At 33.0% G+C, this 16,874-nt stretch overlaps 1 protein-coding gene across 4 annotated transcripts in view; it reads right to left on the bottom strand.

The window, feature by feature from the left end:
* LRBA (LPS responsive beige-like anchor protein) overlaps window positions 1-16,874 on the bottom strand; it is a 727,902-nt gene that overhangs the window by 574,676 nt on the left and 136,352 nt on the right. For all 4 annotated transcript variants that reach the window (XM_033857307.2, XM_033857309.2, XM_033857305.2 and 1 more), the window contains exons 18-22: window positions 9,902-9,994; window positions 8,571-8,679; window positions 7,703-7,784; window positions 5,025-5,148; window positions 4,538-4,730 (exon numbers count right to left, since the gene is read on the bottom strand). In XM_033857307.2, coding sequence (XP_033713198.1) covers window positions 4,538-4,730; window positions 5,025-5,148; window positions 7,703-7,784; window positions 8,571-8,679; window positions 9,902-9,994 — 601 coding nt within the window. The remainder of the gene's footprint in view (window positions 1-4,537; window positions 4,731-5,024; window positions 5,149-7,702; window positions 7,785-8,570; window positions 8,680-9,901; window positions 9,995-16,874) is intronic.

The following is a 16,874-nucleotide window of genomic DNA, read 5'->3' as shown; positions in this document are numbered from 1 at the left end:
ATCCTATTTATTACCCTTCAAGGTTGTAGTCAAATGACATCCATTCTACAAACCTCTCAAAGGCCCTCTCCTTTCACTGTGAATCTCTCTTCTAGGACACTTATTCCTTCCTGCCCTGTCTTTCAGTACATGTATTATCTCCCGTATTAGAAAGTAACTTCTTTCAGGATAAGATCTGTTCCGGATTCATCTTTCTATCTTTCGTAGTAAACCTGAAGGTACTCAACTAGAAGAAGACAGGAAAAACAAAAGGGAGGAGTGTTAAGAACAAAAAGAGGAAACATAAAGGTAGAAAGGGGAAGAAAAGAGGTGGGCCACTGGAGTAAGACCTAGACGCAGAGTGACTGAAAACGAGTAAGAGAGCCCATGGAGGGTCTGACCAACAGACAGGGGAGAGGGGGGAAGGGAGCAGAGACAAAACAAATATAAACAGAGAAAAAGAAGAGGTTGGGGAGGGGTGGGGAGAGAGAAGATAGGGGGTACAGAAAGGGTGGAGGAACACTGGAGGGAAAAACAAAGAAAGAGAAGGAGAGGGATGGGAAAGAAGGAGATGGTGGCTAAAAGAAGAAACAGAAATAAGCAAAGAGGGAGCAAGCTAGCTAGGCAGTGATAGAGGGTAGCACAGACTGCACCAGGTATCCACAGTCAATGCCAATGCAGGGGGTTGGGTGGTGATTCGTTGGATATTGGGAAGAGGAAGAAAGTAGGGGGAAGAGAGAGAGTGAGGAAGTGGGGGGAAAGAGGCTAGGGGAGAAGGAGAGAGAGGAGAGAGAAGGGGGGTATTAAAACCTTTGCCTTTGAGCACCTGAATTATTCATAGCAGTGAAAATGAATGAAGCAATGCTACATGTAACAATAAGAAAGAATCTTAGAGACAAAAGGTTTGATGAGAAAAAATAAGTAACAAAGAGCTCACACAGTACGACATCCCTTTCATAAAATACAGAAACAGGTAAAATGAGAGATTATATTATTTAGGAATACACTCTTTTAACTTTTTCAAGAAGGGAATAATAAACACTAATTCAAAATGATAATTAGATTTGGGTTGAGGAGGGTAGTTATTAGAAAGGGAGAACTTTTTTTAAGCTGGGTAGTCACACAGTTTCCTTTATAACACTTCATAGCATATATGCCATGCAAATTATTTTGGATGTAATTAATTCTTCATTTTAAAAGCTGTATTTATACCAAACATGAAGTGACTAGGGCCTTAACTAGTATGCTGGCAGTAAGAATGAGAACAAAAGAATTAACAGGAGGAATGACAGAACTATAACAAAGGAAAATAGTCGTTTAATTCTATTTCCTGTGATTTCACTCATTAACTCCTAACTTCAGATATACACATATATTACCACATTTACCATTTTTAGATTAGACATCGATGGTTAAGAAAAGTTTAGAAACTTCCCTGAGTTTACACAACTAAAACTGACTATAAATCAGAATTCAAACCCAGGACTATCCTGTCTCCAAAGCCCATGTTCTCTTCATGACTTACACAAATAGACTGGTGACTGGATATAATATTTAGCCATAAATGCTCAATAGCTCAAAGGTGCCTGAGATTTCTCCAAGTCTGACTCTTTTGTTTTGTGGACGAGACTAGGCTATTGGACCTAAATAGCCTATCATTTCAGTTCTCAAGCATTTTAGTCTCAGGATCCAAAGTACTGGTACCTCCCGAAAATCTTTACTTATATGGGGTGTGTCTATTACTAGCTACCATATTAGAAATTAAAACTACGAAATTCTACAAATATTAATTCATTTCAAAAAAGCAATAAACCCAGTATATGTTAATATAAATAAGATATTTTTTGAAAAATGACTTTTTCAAAACAATAATAATAATGAGAAGAACGCTATTATTTCATATTTTTGCAAATCTCTTTCAATTCTGGTTTAATAGAAGATGGCTACATTCTAATATATGCTTTTGTATTCAATCTGTTGTATTATATAGTTTTGGTTGCAGTACATGAAAAAAATCCATCCTCTAACTAGATACGTAGCTGGAAAAGGAGGCCCTCACCACTCCCTGAAATGGTCTCCTGGGCTCCCAAGGTCTTCAGGCTGTACTTCAAGAATTACTGCTCTAAAGGTTACATTCCTTTCGCCATTCTTCCTAAGGACACGACAAACTGGAGTGTACACAAAAGTGCTGAATTAACATAGAATATGTAGAAATTTTTTTAAATCTAATTTATATGGGCACTTCCCTAACTGAGAATTCTCCCAGATATACCTGAAGTCCAATCCAAATTATGTGAAACCAAAACTCAACCGTTTTTCTCATTATCTCTTGTAAAGGGAAAAAATAATACCAGCAGAAAATCAGTCCAGACTGCAGTAGCCCACTACAACCGAAACCAGAATAGCTGGGCATCAGCACAAACTAAAGTAAGTTAGACAAAAGGTGGCAAAGCATTTCTGTGAAGTGCCAAATAGTAAATATTTTAGGCTTGGGAGCCAAAGAGTCTCTGTCACAAATACTCAAAGCTTTTAACATGAAAGCAGTCTTAGAAAATACATAAATAAATACAGGTGGCTGTATTTCAATAAAAATTTATTTACAGAAACAGGCCAGGCCAGATTTGGCCCTCAGGCCATGCTTGGCTGAACCCTGCCTTAGGGGGTCAGCTTAAAACTGGTCAGCTTAAAAATGCAGTGACTAAAACAAAGCCATTTTAGAAAATCACATCTTTGCCTTATTTAGCACTGGATTATTCTCAAACATAAATCTGTAGAGTAGTATCTTCCAATCTAAGATATCTTCGTAAATCCTTATGATAATAACGCACCTTCCTCTCACTGAAGAAGGAGGAAGAAGAATGAATAACTCTTACGTACTTACAAATAGCTAAAAGTTATTCAAACACCCAAAAACATATATTTAGGAAATGACAATATATTCCAATAGAATGGCAAAATATTCCAGAGTAATAGCTATGACAGTCAATAAAACATTTAAAGATATACCAAATTTATCAATTCTGTTCTTTATCCTTCTAGTCAATTTATAATTAATATTTATTTGTTAGCTATATTCCTTCTGTGTATATATAGAAAGAGTTCTTAAACAAGATATAAAAACCATAAACCATAATAGAAACTAATAAATTTTACTACATTAATTATTTGAAATGTAAAATTTCCTCAGAAGACACAAACATAAAACTCCAAACATAAACAGACAAGCAACAAATTGACAGAAGACATTCATAAACAATATAGGTAGCAAAGGATTAAGACCAAGAATACATGAAGAACTCCCACAAAACAACAAAAAAATGAAAATTAGTATTATGGAAACACAGCATTTAAAATTCATCAAATTTGCAAAATTTTTTAAGCTCTAGCCATAACAAGTGATAAGGTGATATGAAGCCATGAGAATTTATACATTGCTGGCAAGAATGTAAACTGATATACCACTTTGGAAAAGGAATTGCATTACCTTGTAATGTTTAACATCTGCACCCTACAAATCATCAATTCCACTTCTAGGAACATATATAGAGAGAAACTTCCCAATATATACAAAACGCATCAAAAATGCTCATCAACTGGTAAGCAGATAAAGTCATACCATGGAATACATACAATTGAGAAAACTGACCAACTACATTGGTCAATATGGATGAATCTCAAACAATGATAAGTAAAAATAGAAAGTTGCAGGAAAATGCATTTAATACAATACCATTCATATTAAGTATACACATGAAAAATAAAATTCTTTAGTGTGTTGTCTGTGTGTCTGTGTGTTTCTATAGTTAAAACATAAATAAGACATAGAAATAATAAAAACACCAAATTCAGGTGAGTGGAAGAAGAGAGAGGGGTTGAAAATGGTAGACAAAGCAATTGGGATAGGGAACCCAATTCCATAAACACTGGTAGGTACATTATTCCTTATACTTTTTTGTATGTCTAGGACATTTCATTAATATTTTTAAACAAAAGCTATACATAAATAACTAACACTGGCTTAAGTTTAAAAAAAGAGAAAGATTAGTGATTCTTCTAAACCAGTTCTTTAACTGACTGCGACATGAGCAAAGGCAAAATTAGCCAGAGCTTTTTCTGTTTAGTCAACCACCTTATACTACTAAAATAACTTCTCATCTTTGAATATTGTGCGCCACCTTGTGTTCAAAAAGCTTCAAAATACTACAAATTTCAGAGAACCATATCTTGAAAATGGCTACTTGAAAATATAAATTCCTTCATGCTGTGTTATAAGGTTTCACTTTATCAACTTAAGCACGCATGAAAATGACATTTGGAACAAAACTATTTTGATAGAGAAGAAGTTGGAAATATTTTATATTTCTTTTTAGTTATTCCCTTTTTTAGTTGTTCACTTCACTGCATTTCCAGAGAATAATCTGCCTTTTTTCCTTGATTTTAAGTATATAAAATTTTGTTTTTTCCTTGATTTTAAGTATATAAAATTTTGTTGAAGAATAAAACTCAAAATTACAGACATTTAAAATGCTAAAATACACTTTCATTTTAAAAAACTTACCTTTGAATGTGTGATTGATAAAGTGTCTACCCACACACGCCAGCCACCCCACTCATATTTGATTGCATGGTAAAGTAGGATTCGGAATATGGCATATACCATTTCTGTTATCTTTTGCTCATCTGAATTCTTAGGATTAAAATAGCAGAGAGAAAGCATCCACTCTTGCCACACAGAACACTGTAGCAAGCTCCTGAAAATTGTAAGAGGACTTGGAATTACTTAAAAAAATAAATCACCTGAAAGAATTCTAAAAATGTAAAAGTTTAAAACAAAATAAACAAAACAACCACCTTTATTATGCATCGAAAACAAACAGTGTGGTATTGAAAGCTCAATTAACTGTGTACATTACTTGTATACCTTAATGAAAAAAGCATATAGAAAATTCATTTCATGGTATTTAAAGCAATTTTTCTTAGAAAAAATGGGATTATTCAAAGCTAGACTTGAATATTGCAAATAAATGCTTTCTGATCCTGCTTACCTTCTATTTTCTCTGCTGTTATTAAAAAGTTTAATCATGTCAGAAAGAAAGGCTCTGCGAACTTCCATGCTCTCTGGGCACTGGGGAGAATTTCGAAGTAGGGTTGCAATTACTTTTAGTATCTCTGTAAGACAATTCATAAACTAGTAAAAAACAAAACATTACAAAAAATTCATAATGTAATATCATCAGTATATTTTAATTTCTTTCATTTCCCTGACATAAATGTCTACTGAAAACATCCTCTTCTGTGTTATAAAAAAAAAAATCACCTGCAGCCAAGACTGACAATACATAGAAAACATCCATAAACAAGAAAGGGATTTTTAAATTTTGTCATTAGAATGTGTAAAGCTAAATTTTAAAAGGTTATAATAAATGAAATTAAATTGTAAACAATTAAATGATGGTAAAATTGCAGACACTTCTCCCTTATCTCTGCCAGTTAGTAAAACTGACCTTAAAAGTATCTGTATATAATCAAAATCTCAGAAAAAAGAGAATAAATTCTCAGCTTCTTCAACAAAATCTATACTATGCACATACTCTTTCCTTTATCATTGTGAATTTTAAAAGCTATCAAGATTTCCTTCCATAATTCTAAATCTAAAATTAGATACAAAAATATCAAAAGGAAATTAAAACTTTTTTACACCCCGAACAAATAAAACTGCTACCGTAATGGTCTTAAATATAATGCTGTATAAATTTCTAGTACTAACTTTAAGAAAAGAAATTCTTTTAATACTGAGATACGGAACTTTAAAGAAACAAAAACAGCTATAACCCTGAATTTAAAATTAAATAATATGTCAAAGTTTTACCCAATTAAAAATTGAGGATTTCTAAACCAGCACTTTGCCAAGGTTTTTGGTGATTCTGAAGCAACAAGTTCAAAATATCAGATATGAAGGTACTTTTATCATAAATTTAATGATATTTTAGGAGCAATTTCTGAACTCTTCAAATGACAAATTCAAATTTTCTCTACCTGCACAATGATTACAATGATGATAATCATAATAATGATAATGACGATAATAGCCACTAATTTTGAGGATATACTATTGTGAGACAAAATATTTAAGAAAACACAGGTATTAATACATTTAATCCTTATACAATGATAGGTTGATACTATTATTATCCCCATTTTAGAGACAAGAAAACTAAGGAACACCTAAATTAATTAATTTACCCCAAAATTACATAACTATTAAGACATGTAGACAAGATTGAAAAGCTAGACGTCCTATGTTTTTAAACACATTACACTGCCTATCTTTTCTGCCAGTATATTACATAGATAATATATTTTAAAATTCTTACTTCAGTAAGTCATTTTTCCATAGCTACATAAAATACATTTTATATTATACATATAAAATCAAGGTATTTTTGGGACTTCCCTGGTGGTCCAGCAGTTAAGACTCTGCACTGCCAATGCAGGGGGCCTGGGTTCGATCCCTGATCAGGGAACTAGATCCTGCATGCCACAACTAAAAGATGTTGCATGCCGCAACTAAAGATGCCACATGCCAACTAAAACATTCCACACGCCGCAATGAAGATTCCGTGTGCCGCAACTAAGACTCGGTTGCCGCCAAATAAATAAATAAATATTTTAAAAATAATAAAATAAAGGTATTTTCCTTTTTTACTCTCTAAAATAATGACACCACATCTCCCTAAAGGCTGAGAAAAATTAACCATGTGACATGTGTTTTTAAAATTAGTACTGAAATAGAGTACCACAAACATGACCATAACTCACCACACAAAAAGTAATTAAATTTTGAAACTCTACAGTTATTTTAATATCAATAATCTTAAAAAGATGAGAAATGTACATGTTTTATAAGTGTTTAAGAACTCTAAATATCAAAAGAAAAGACTGGTAACCAAGACTAAGTGCATAAACAATAAAGAAGATGGAAATTTTTCAATTCCAAACTTGGTATTCTTAACTTGACAGTAATTTAAGATGAAAGCTACCTCCATGGTCCATGTAACTTAGCCTGACATCACTAAATAGTGCAATCAAAACTTTACCAAAAATCTGAACATACATTAAAAACCCAAGATCTTATGCATATAATTCTTCAAAACCTCTATATAAACATTTCCACATAACCTAAAGCCAATGTGAAGTTATATTCAACATCAAACACAAATAAAACTAGTATTATATTAATGCCTATAATGAAATATTATTTGAACAATGTGTTTTCAACAATACCAACTTCAGGTTCTTCAGTGATTTTCCTTTTTAGTAGCAAAATCTACTTATAACAGTATAAAAAGGAAGGCAGTGGGAGAAATGGGAGAAGGTGCTCAAAGAGTACAAACTTCCAGTTATAAGGTGAATAAGCTCTGTGTATGTAATGTATAACCTGGAGACCACAGTTAACTATACCATATTATGTATCTGAAAGTTGCTAAGGGAGTCGATATTAAAAGTTTTCACTACACGTAACACACAAAAAATAACTGTGTGAAGTGATGGATGTGTTAACTAACCTTACTGTGGTAATCACTTCACAACATATACATATATCAAGTTATCAGATTGTACATCTTAAAAGTACACAATGTTCTATGTCAATTATATTACAATAAAGGTGGAAAAACAAAAAGCAAATATCAAAAAAATAAATAGAAGTATGTTAAATACATACGAGGATTTTGTATCTTAACTGAAGAATCAGGATCTGGATGCTGTTTATGTATCACCTGAGTACAAATCTGTTCTATAAGAATCTACAGAAATGAAACAATAGATTGTATTAGCATAATCACTGTATTACCATCACTATTTATGAACTTTAAGTACAACACTAAACAACATTAAGTATACAGTCCAGTACTGTCATGCTAAATATCTCTTGCATTACATGGAATAAATAATTTCAACATTGTAACTCTACTTTTACTTGATTATAAAATGAGACATCGGGACTTCCCTGGTGGCACAGTGCTTAAGAATCTGCCTGCCAACGCAGGGGACATGGGTTCAAGCCCTGGGCCGGGAAGATCCCACATGCTGAGGTGCAACTAAGCCCATGCACCACAACTACTGAGTCTGCACTCTAGAGCCCGTGAGCCACAACTACTGAGGCCACGTGCCACAACTACTGAAGCCCACACACCTAGACCCCATGCTCTGCAACAAGAGAAGCCACTGCAGTGAGAAGCCTGCGCACCACAACAAAGAGTAGGCCCTGCTCGCTGCAACTAGAGACAGCCCACATGCAGCAACGAAGACCCAACACGGCCAAGAATAAATAAATAAATATTTTTTTTAAAAAAAGAGAGACATCAAACAGCCAATACAATGGAGAAAATACTTAAACAGAGATGTCCACACTGTTTAGAAATTCACCGAATAATAGATTTATTAAGATGCAGCCACGTTTCCTTTATATAGCTAGTTTCAAAATCGTACATCAAACCTAAATGTTCTTATTTCATCTAGACACTACCAACTCAATTATACAGGTATTTTCATAAGAAATTAGGAAGATTAAATTCTAACTACATTCCTACCTCAAATAGGACATTATATGTGGTCATTGTGATTAAATTTGTCTGAAGCATGAGTCTTTCAGCTAGCAATGAAAACAATCCATGTCCAAGCATGATTTCAGCTTTTCTTCTGCAATTACATAGAAAAAAGAAAATCAAATGCAGAGTTTTATTATTCACTATTTAGTATGCATGCTGATGAAGGAGACACAAAAATGTTTTTCACATTATTAACAAATTCCAACTCAATAATGCCCCAATTTTCTTAGACCTAGAACTTATAAGGCCACAAAATCTTTAATAGAGAAATACAAACTACAAATACATAGGCACAATTAAAGTTTTAAAAAAATATGACTGGCTATGCCACAGCACAGCAAAAACTGTCACCAAAATCTTCAAAACAATTATTTATTAACTAGCTGCTTCTCTCCATTAGCCATGAGCTAAGCTCTACCTTAAATAATAATCTAAAGCCGACGAAGTAAAGTAGAAAAACAATGTGGAAGAAAAGGTAGAAGACATGCAAGAGAATTTTTAAACGAATACTGTAAAGATAAATATATCAATACTAAATTAAACTTCCAAGCAAAACTTTAGAAACTGAAGGATCACAAACTTAATTCTACCCCTGGGTTTATCAAATGTTTTCTGCAAATGACCGGATATCATATATTTTAGTTTTTGTGGACCATATGTTCTCTGTAGTAACAAATCAACACTGCTGTTATAATGTATAAACAGCCATAGATAATAAGCAAATAAATGATTGCGGCTGTGTTCCAATGAAACTTTATTTACAGTCAGCCAGCTGGATTCAAAATAAAGATTACAAGTTTACCAATACTTTTCTACCACCAAAATTGTTCATTTTGGACAAATTTGGTGGTGTCCATTTCTGGTATAAGGAACGATAGGTAGGACATGAATATCTGTATTCAGCTAAGACAAAAGGAAACATGGAAGTTTCAGTTTTAGTTACACATACAGCAGAACACAGTATGTGACAAATAACCAGGTTACTATGTTAGCTTTATAGTAAAAAGCAAATAATGATCAAGCCACCTGAAATGAAGTTCCTACCTAGATTTACCTAGAATTCAACTTATACAAATGTATTCTTACAATAAACAACAAAAAAGGAAAATTTACATAAAAACATAAACAATATACTCCTGCTCCCTACTTCATTTTTAACGTGTAGAAATGGGATTAAATTTATATAGCATTTTATGAATAAAAATAAATAAAAGATAGACGAGGGGAACCACAGAACGTAAATACTATTCCCAAGATTTATAAAATAAATATGTAATATACAACAGTCCATTTTAGATTTCATGCATACTCACTTTGGGGCCAGGTGTTTTAAAAAATAGCCCATTGCCTTGAGAGCTTGTACTCTGATTCCTTCACTTGTTGATGCCATAAGTTTATAGATAACTCTGAATAAATAAAAATTAAAAACAAATTACTATGAGTATATATTTCAAAAGTAAATACCTAAGATATACTCGTGTATATTTTTTCATATAGTCACATAATTTTAAACCTAACTTCAAGTAAGATATGGGTGAATTTAATATACATTTCTGACATTTAAAAACTTGTTTATCAACTACATGTTGTCTTCAAGAAACCCACTTTAAATATAGACACATATAGATAAAAAGTAAATGAATGGATAAAAATATACCATGTTAATTTAACACTAATCAAAAAGCAAGAGCAGCTATATTAATTTCAGAAAGAGAAGACTTCAAAGTAAGGAAAGTTATCAGGGATAAAGAAGGGCATTACATCATGATAAAGGGGTCAATTCTCCAATATGACATAACAATCCTTAACATGTATGCACCTAACTATAGAGCCTAAAACTGTGTGGCAAAAACTGACAGAACTGCAAGGAGAAACAGATGAATCTATTATCATAGTTGGAGATTGCAAAACCCCTTTCTCAAAAATGGACAGATCCAGCAGGCAGAAAATCAGTAAGGACATAGTTAACCTCAAAAATACCATCAATCAACAGGATATAACTGACATCTATAGACTACTTCATTCTACAATAGTAGGATACACATTTTTCTCCAGCTCACATGGAACATTCACCAAGTAGACCACATCCAGGGCCATAAAACACACATAATCAACAAATATAAAGACTGGAAATTATATAAAGTTTGCTCTCAGACCATAATGGAATTAAATTAGAAATCAGTAACAGAAAGATAACCGAAAAACCCCCAAAATACTTGGAGATTAAACAACATACCTCTAAATAGCATGTGGGTCAAAGAAGAAATCTCAAAAAATTAAAAGTATTTTCAACAAAATGAAAATGAAAGCACTACTTATAAAAATCTCTGGGATGTTGCAAGAGCAGTGTTTACAGGAAAATTTATAGCACTGAATGCATATATTAGAAAAGAAGAAAGATCTGAAATCAATAACATAAGTTTTCACTCTAGGACACCTGGAAGAGAAAATTCAATTCAAAGTAAGCAGGAGAAAAATAATAAGTATTAGAGTAGAAATCAACAAAATTGAAAATAAAAAATCAATAGAGAAAAATCAACAAAACCCAAAGCTGCTTCTTCAAAAAGATCAATAAAATCAGTAAGCTTCTATCCAAGCTAAGGAAAAAGAGAAAGGATGTAATTTACTAATATCAGAAATGAAAGCAGGGCTATCCCTACAGAATATTAGTGCTACTGATGCTACCTGACTTCAAGACTTACTGCAAAGCTACAGTAATCAAGATAGTGTGGTACTGGTAAAAGAATACACAAATAGATCAACAGAGAGCCTAGAAATAGACCCACATAAATCTAGTCAACCAATCTTTGACGAAAGAGGAGCACAAGCAAGACAATTAACAAAGATATTCTTTTCAACAAATGATGCTGAAACAACAGGACATCCACATCCAACAAATGAATCTAGACACAGACTTTACACCCTTCATAAAAATTAACTCAAACGTGGATGGATCTAGAGACTGTCATACAGAGTGAAGTAAGTCAGAAAAAGAAAAACAGATATCGTATATTAACGCATATATGTGGAACCTAGAAAAAGGGTACAGATGAACCAGTTTGCAGGGCAGAAACTGAGACACAGATGTAGAGAACAAACGTATGGACACCAAGGGGGGAAAGCTGCAGGGGGTGGGGGTGGTGATGTGCTGAATTGGGAGATTGGGATTGACATGTATACACTGATGGATACAAAATGGATGACTAATAAGAACCTGCTGTATAAAAAAATAAATAAAATTAAATTAAAAAAAATTAACTCAAAATGGACCTCAATGTAAAACGCAAAACCATAAAACTCCTAGAACACAACAGAGAAAACCTAGATGACCTTGGGTATGGTGATGTCTTTTTACTTACAACACCAAAGACATGATCCACAATAAAAATAAATGATTAGCTGGACTTCATTAAAATTAAAAACTGCTCTGCAAATGACTGTATCAAGAGAATTAGAAGACAAGGCACAGACTAAGAGAAAATACTTGCAAAGGAAACATCTGATAAAGCACTGTTATCCAAAATATGCAAAGAACTCTAAAACTCAACAAACAACTGGATTTTTAAAAAAATAGGCCAAAGAACTTAATAGATACCTTGACTAACCAAGATGGAGTAAGGATAATACAGCCTTTCTATTTTGTGTATTAGAACCACAACTATAGAAAAAACACAAAAAGCAACCTCCAAAGTACTCCAAAGACTAAACAAAACTAGGTGCATTGGGGTAGGGGAGTTAATACTTGCAGATTACCCATTTCAGAGATAAGAGTCTCAATTTTCAATTTTCTTTTGTAAATATGACCCATAAGTGGGTCCCTGTCTCAGAGTTCGTTTCTGTCAGAAGTTCAGGTAGCTAATATTCTGAGAAAAACTGTCCTTCTGGTTAGAGGAACTAAGAAAATGGGTCCTTATAGGCTAGAGAGCGTCATGAATAGGAGCAAACAGGAGAGAAGGATCATCAAAATCTGTGTAAAAACCTGCAAAAGCCCTAAACTGACCCAAGAGATGCAATGTATGGGGCAGACTCAGACCAGAATAATAATTTAATATTCTAAATTGAAAGAAGACCTGAATTATCACCCAATTCTCTGCCTAATCCCTGAGTAGTGCATGTACAAGAAAAACCCAAAGCAAGACAAGAGAGGTTTTAAAAATGAAGTGCCATCAGAACCGCCATCCACAAAGGACAGGCAGAACTTGCAGTCTGACCCTTCTTGCCAAAATAAACCAAAACAAAACAAATCAACATTTGTTAACAGATCATAACAAGTCCCAGAGTTGATTTTAAAAAAAAGATAACACAACATCCATGATAGATTAAAAAACACTTAATGTACAAAGAACAAAGAAAATGTGACAATTTCTCATGGGAAAACACAATGAACAGATGCTGATGGGATAGGCAATTCTTGCAATTATCCCACAAAGATTTTTAAAGCTATTATAACTATGCTCCAGAAGGTAAAAGTAAACACAGTCTAAGTGGATCAGAAAATAAAGTTCTCATCAAAAGAAAGTATAAAAATTAACTGTATTGAAATTATACAACTGAAATGTACAAGAGCTGAAATATTCATGAGATGGGCTCAACATCAAAATAGAAAAAACAAAGAAAAAGTTTATAAACTTGAAGATCAAGTTTATTATACATGTCAAATTTCTATATCAATAGAAAGTATCAAATCTGAAAACAGAGACAAAAATGATTGAAATAAACTAAAAAGAAGCTGAGGGAGATGTGCATTAAGACCTCTAATATTCAAGCCACTAGAAATCCAAAATGAAAGAGAAAGATACACCTGAAACAAAAAAATATTTTAAAATAAGAGCATAAAACTCCTCAGACTTGGTGATAAAAACAAAGAAAATGAAATTTCAGGGAGTATGGTTGGGGAAGAACAAAAGAACGTGTCCTGAAAGCAAATATAAAAATCTAATACATTATATTTAGCAGAGAAAGATTTGATTTATCATAGGTTTCTTCTTCGAAATCATGGAGGCCAACAGACAGCGGGAAAATAGTTTAAAGTATTGAAAGAACAAAAACTAGAAACAGAGAATTCTACATGCAGCAAAAATATCCTTGGGCAAAGGCCAAATAAAAGCATTTTCAGAAGAAAAACTAAGAAATCATGTTTCCAGCAAAACTACTCAACAAGAAATGCTTCCTTCACGAATTAAGAGTAAAAGAATTACAGATATCTGAATAAACATAAGTTTTTTCTCCTCTTAAATTCTTTAAACTACATATTACAAGTGAAATTAAAAATTATAACATTGTCTAGAGAGGCTTATGATACATTAGATACAAAAAGGAACAATGGTGGAGCTTAAAGGTATCAATATACTTGCAGTGGTTCCATATTTTATTTGAAGACACAGAATATTAACTCTAGGTATACTGTGAAATCTCTAAAGCAGCCAATAAAAATTTACACGAAGAGATAGATCCAAAACCTAATAGAAATTAATTTTCAAAGACTTCTAAAAGAATTTAAATACAAAGCAAAGGAAAAACAAAGGAAAAATTATACTGAGACAAATAAATAATAAAACACTAGATGAAAATAAAGCTATAATCAATAATTACATTAAAAGTAAATAGTCAAAACACATTGAAAAGACTAAGTGCCTCAGAGTACATTTTAAAAAATAAAACATCCAACTACACTGTGTGTATTAGTCATTGTTTTCTATAGAAGGAGAACCAACAGGTTGTATATATATACAGAGACAGATATTTATTTTAAAAAACTGGCTCACACAACTGTGGAGGCTAAGTCCAAAATCTGCAGGATAGACAAGTACTCTGGAGATTGAGGAAAACATAACCCAAGTCCAAAGGCATTGTGTTGGTAGAATTCCTTTTTATTTTATTAATACCTTCAACTGATTTGATAGGCCCACCCACATTATAGATGGTAACCTGCTTTACTCAAGGTCTGCCAACTTAAATGTTGACCACATTCAAAAAATGATTTCACAAAAATATCCAGGATAATGTCTGACCAAATATCAAGGAACTATGGCCCAGCCAGTTGACACAAAATTATCCATCATACTGTGTACATAAGAAATTCAATTAACTATAAAGATATAGATAAATTAAAATGGAAAAAAAGATATACTATGCAAACACAGAGCAAAAGAAAGTTGGATTAGCCATATAAATATCAAACTAAGTAGATTTCAGATCAAGAAACATTTCCAGGTGGAAAAAAAGGAAAAAACATAATTATAAAAGCATTAATTCCCCAACAAGGCATAAAAATCCTCAATATAGATAAACTTAATATCTGAGTTAAAATACCTGAAGCAAAAAATGATAAAAATACAAAGAAAGAAAAAGAGAAAAAAGCATATTTATAGTCAGAGATTTCAATAATCATATCTCAATAAATGACAGAACAAGTAGACAAAGAAGCAGTAATGGCACAGAAGATTTGAAAAACGGTATCAACCAACTTAGCCTACTTGACATTTATAGAACACTCCATCCAACAAAACAACATCAAAATACATGTACTTTTCTGGTGTGCATGGAACATTTACCCAGATATACCACATGCTGGACCATAAAGCAAGTCTCAATAAATTTTAAAGGATTCAAGTCATACAAAGATCCTCATAGACCAAAATGAAATTAAATTAAAATTCAAACAGGGACTTCCCCGGTGGTCCAGTGGCTAAGACTCCACGCTCCCAATGCACAGGGCTAGGGTTCGATCCTCTGTCAGGGAATTAGATCCCACATGCCACAACTAAGAGTTTGCATGCCGCAACTAAGATCATATGCAGCCAAATAAATAAATAAATATTTTTTTAAAAAAGAAAAGAATCCCATGGCCAAGTTAGCATAGGAAGCCCAGGGATTAACGATTAAAAAAAAAATTAAAATTCAAACTTAAAAAGATCTCTGGAATATACTTCTAAATAACACATGGATAAAACAAGAAATGAAAAGAAAAAAGTATTTCGAACTGAATAAAAATGACATTAAACTGAAAGTGCTTAGGAAGAAATTTAAAGCACTAAATACCTATATTCAAAAAGAAGAAAGATCTCAAAACAGTGACAATGAATAAATTTGATTAACCTCTAGCCAGATTGATTTGGAAAAAAGAAAGAAGAAAAAGTGTTAGTGTCAGAAATGAGAGAGGTAAAATCACTACAGGCTTCTCAGATATTTAAATGAAAATAAAGGAACAACTTTATATCAATAAATTTGACAGTTTACATGAAACAGACAATTCCTTGATAGATAGAAACTTACCAATACTTATCAAAGAATAAACAGATAATCTAAACAGCCCTATATCTATTAAGAAAATTGAATTTGTAGCTAAAAACATCCCTACAAAGAAAATTCCACTCCTAGCTAACTTCACTGGTAACTTTTAGCAAACACTTAAAGAATAAATAATAATAATTCTATACAAACTCTTCAAGAAAATTAAAGAGTAGGGAATATTTCCCAAATCATTCTATGAGGTCAGCACTTTGGCACTTAAATCAGCAGACTCTGAATATAACAAATTACCCTTCATAATGTGGGTGCCTCATCCTAACAGTTGAAGGCTTTAATAGAAAAAAAGAAAGGACCTCCCTAGAGGAAGAGGGAATACTGTCAGCAGACTGCCTTTGGACTCAAACTGCAACATCAACTCTTATCTGGGTCTCCACCTGCCAGCCTGCAAATTTTGGAGGCTTCCACAATCACATCAGCCAATTCCTTAACATAAATCTCAATATCCCTCCCTCTCTCTCTCTCTCTCTCCCTCCCTCTCTCTCAGGCATACACACACACACCCACACCCTTTTGGTTCTGTTTCTCTGCGAATCTCTGAAAATACACTCCTTAGGTATAATGTATAAAGTCATCTTCTATCCTACAAAGAATGAGTACTGAAAGGTAACAAATAAAAACTTTGTAATAGAGGATTGATATGGGAAATTTATTATAACTAAATCAGTAAATTAGTTACTGTAGCTGATCATCCAGCAAAGTAGCTGTTAAACTTTTGTAGCCCAAAAACCTTCTCATTAAACGAAAGATTTAAAACAAAAGTATTTTCTTTTGTTACGATGATTGTTGCAGACTGAATGTGTGCTCCTCAATTCACATGTTAAAGCCCTAAGCCCCGCAGTGGCTGTATTTGGAGATGGGGCCTATAAGAAATCAATTAAGATTGAATGAGGTCATAAGGGCGGGTCCCTGATTCGACAGGATCAGCATCCTTATAAAAAAAAAAAAGACTAAAGAGCTTGCTCTCTCTCTCTCTTT

The sequence above is a fragment of the Tursiops truncatus genome, chromosome 5, assembly GCF_011762595.2.
Source record: "Tursiops truncatus isolate mTurTru1 chromosome 5, mTurTru1.mat.Y, whole genome shotgun sequence".
NCBI classification, from domain to species: domain Eukaryota; kingdom Metazoa; phylum Chordata; class Mammalia; order Artiodactyla; family Delphinidae; genus Tursiops; species Tursiops truncatus.
The sequence above is the reverse complement of the archived record's forward strand: the minus strand, read 5'-3'. Positions and strand labels throughout refer to the sequence as shown.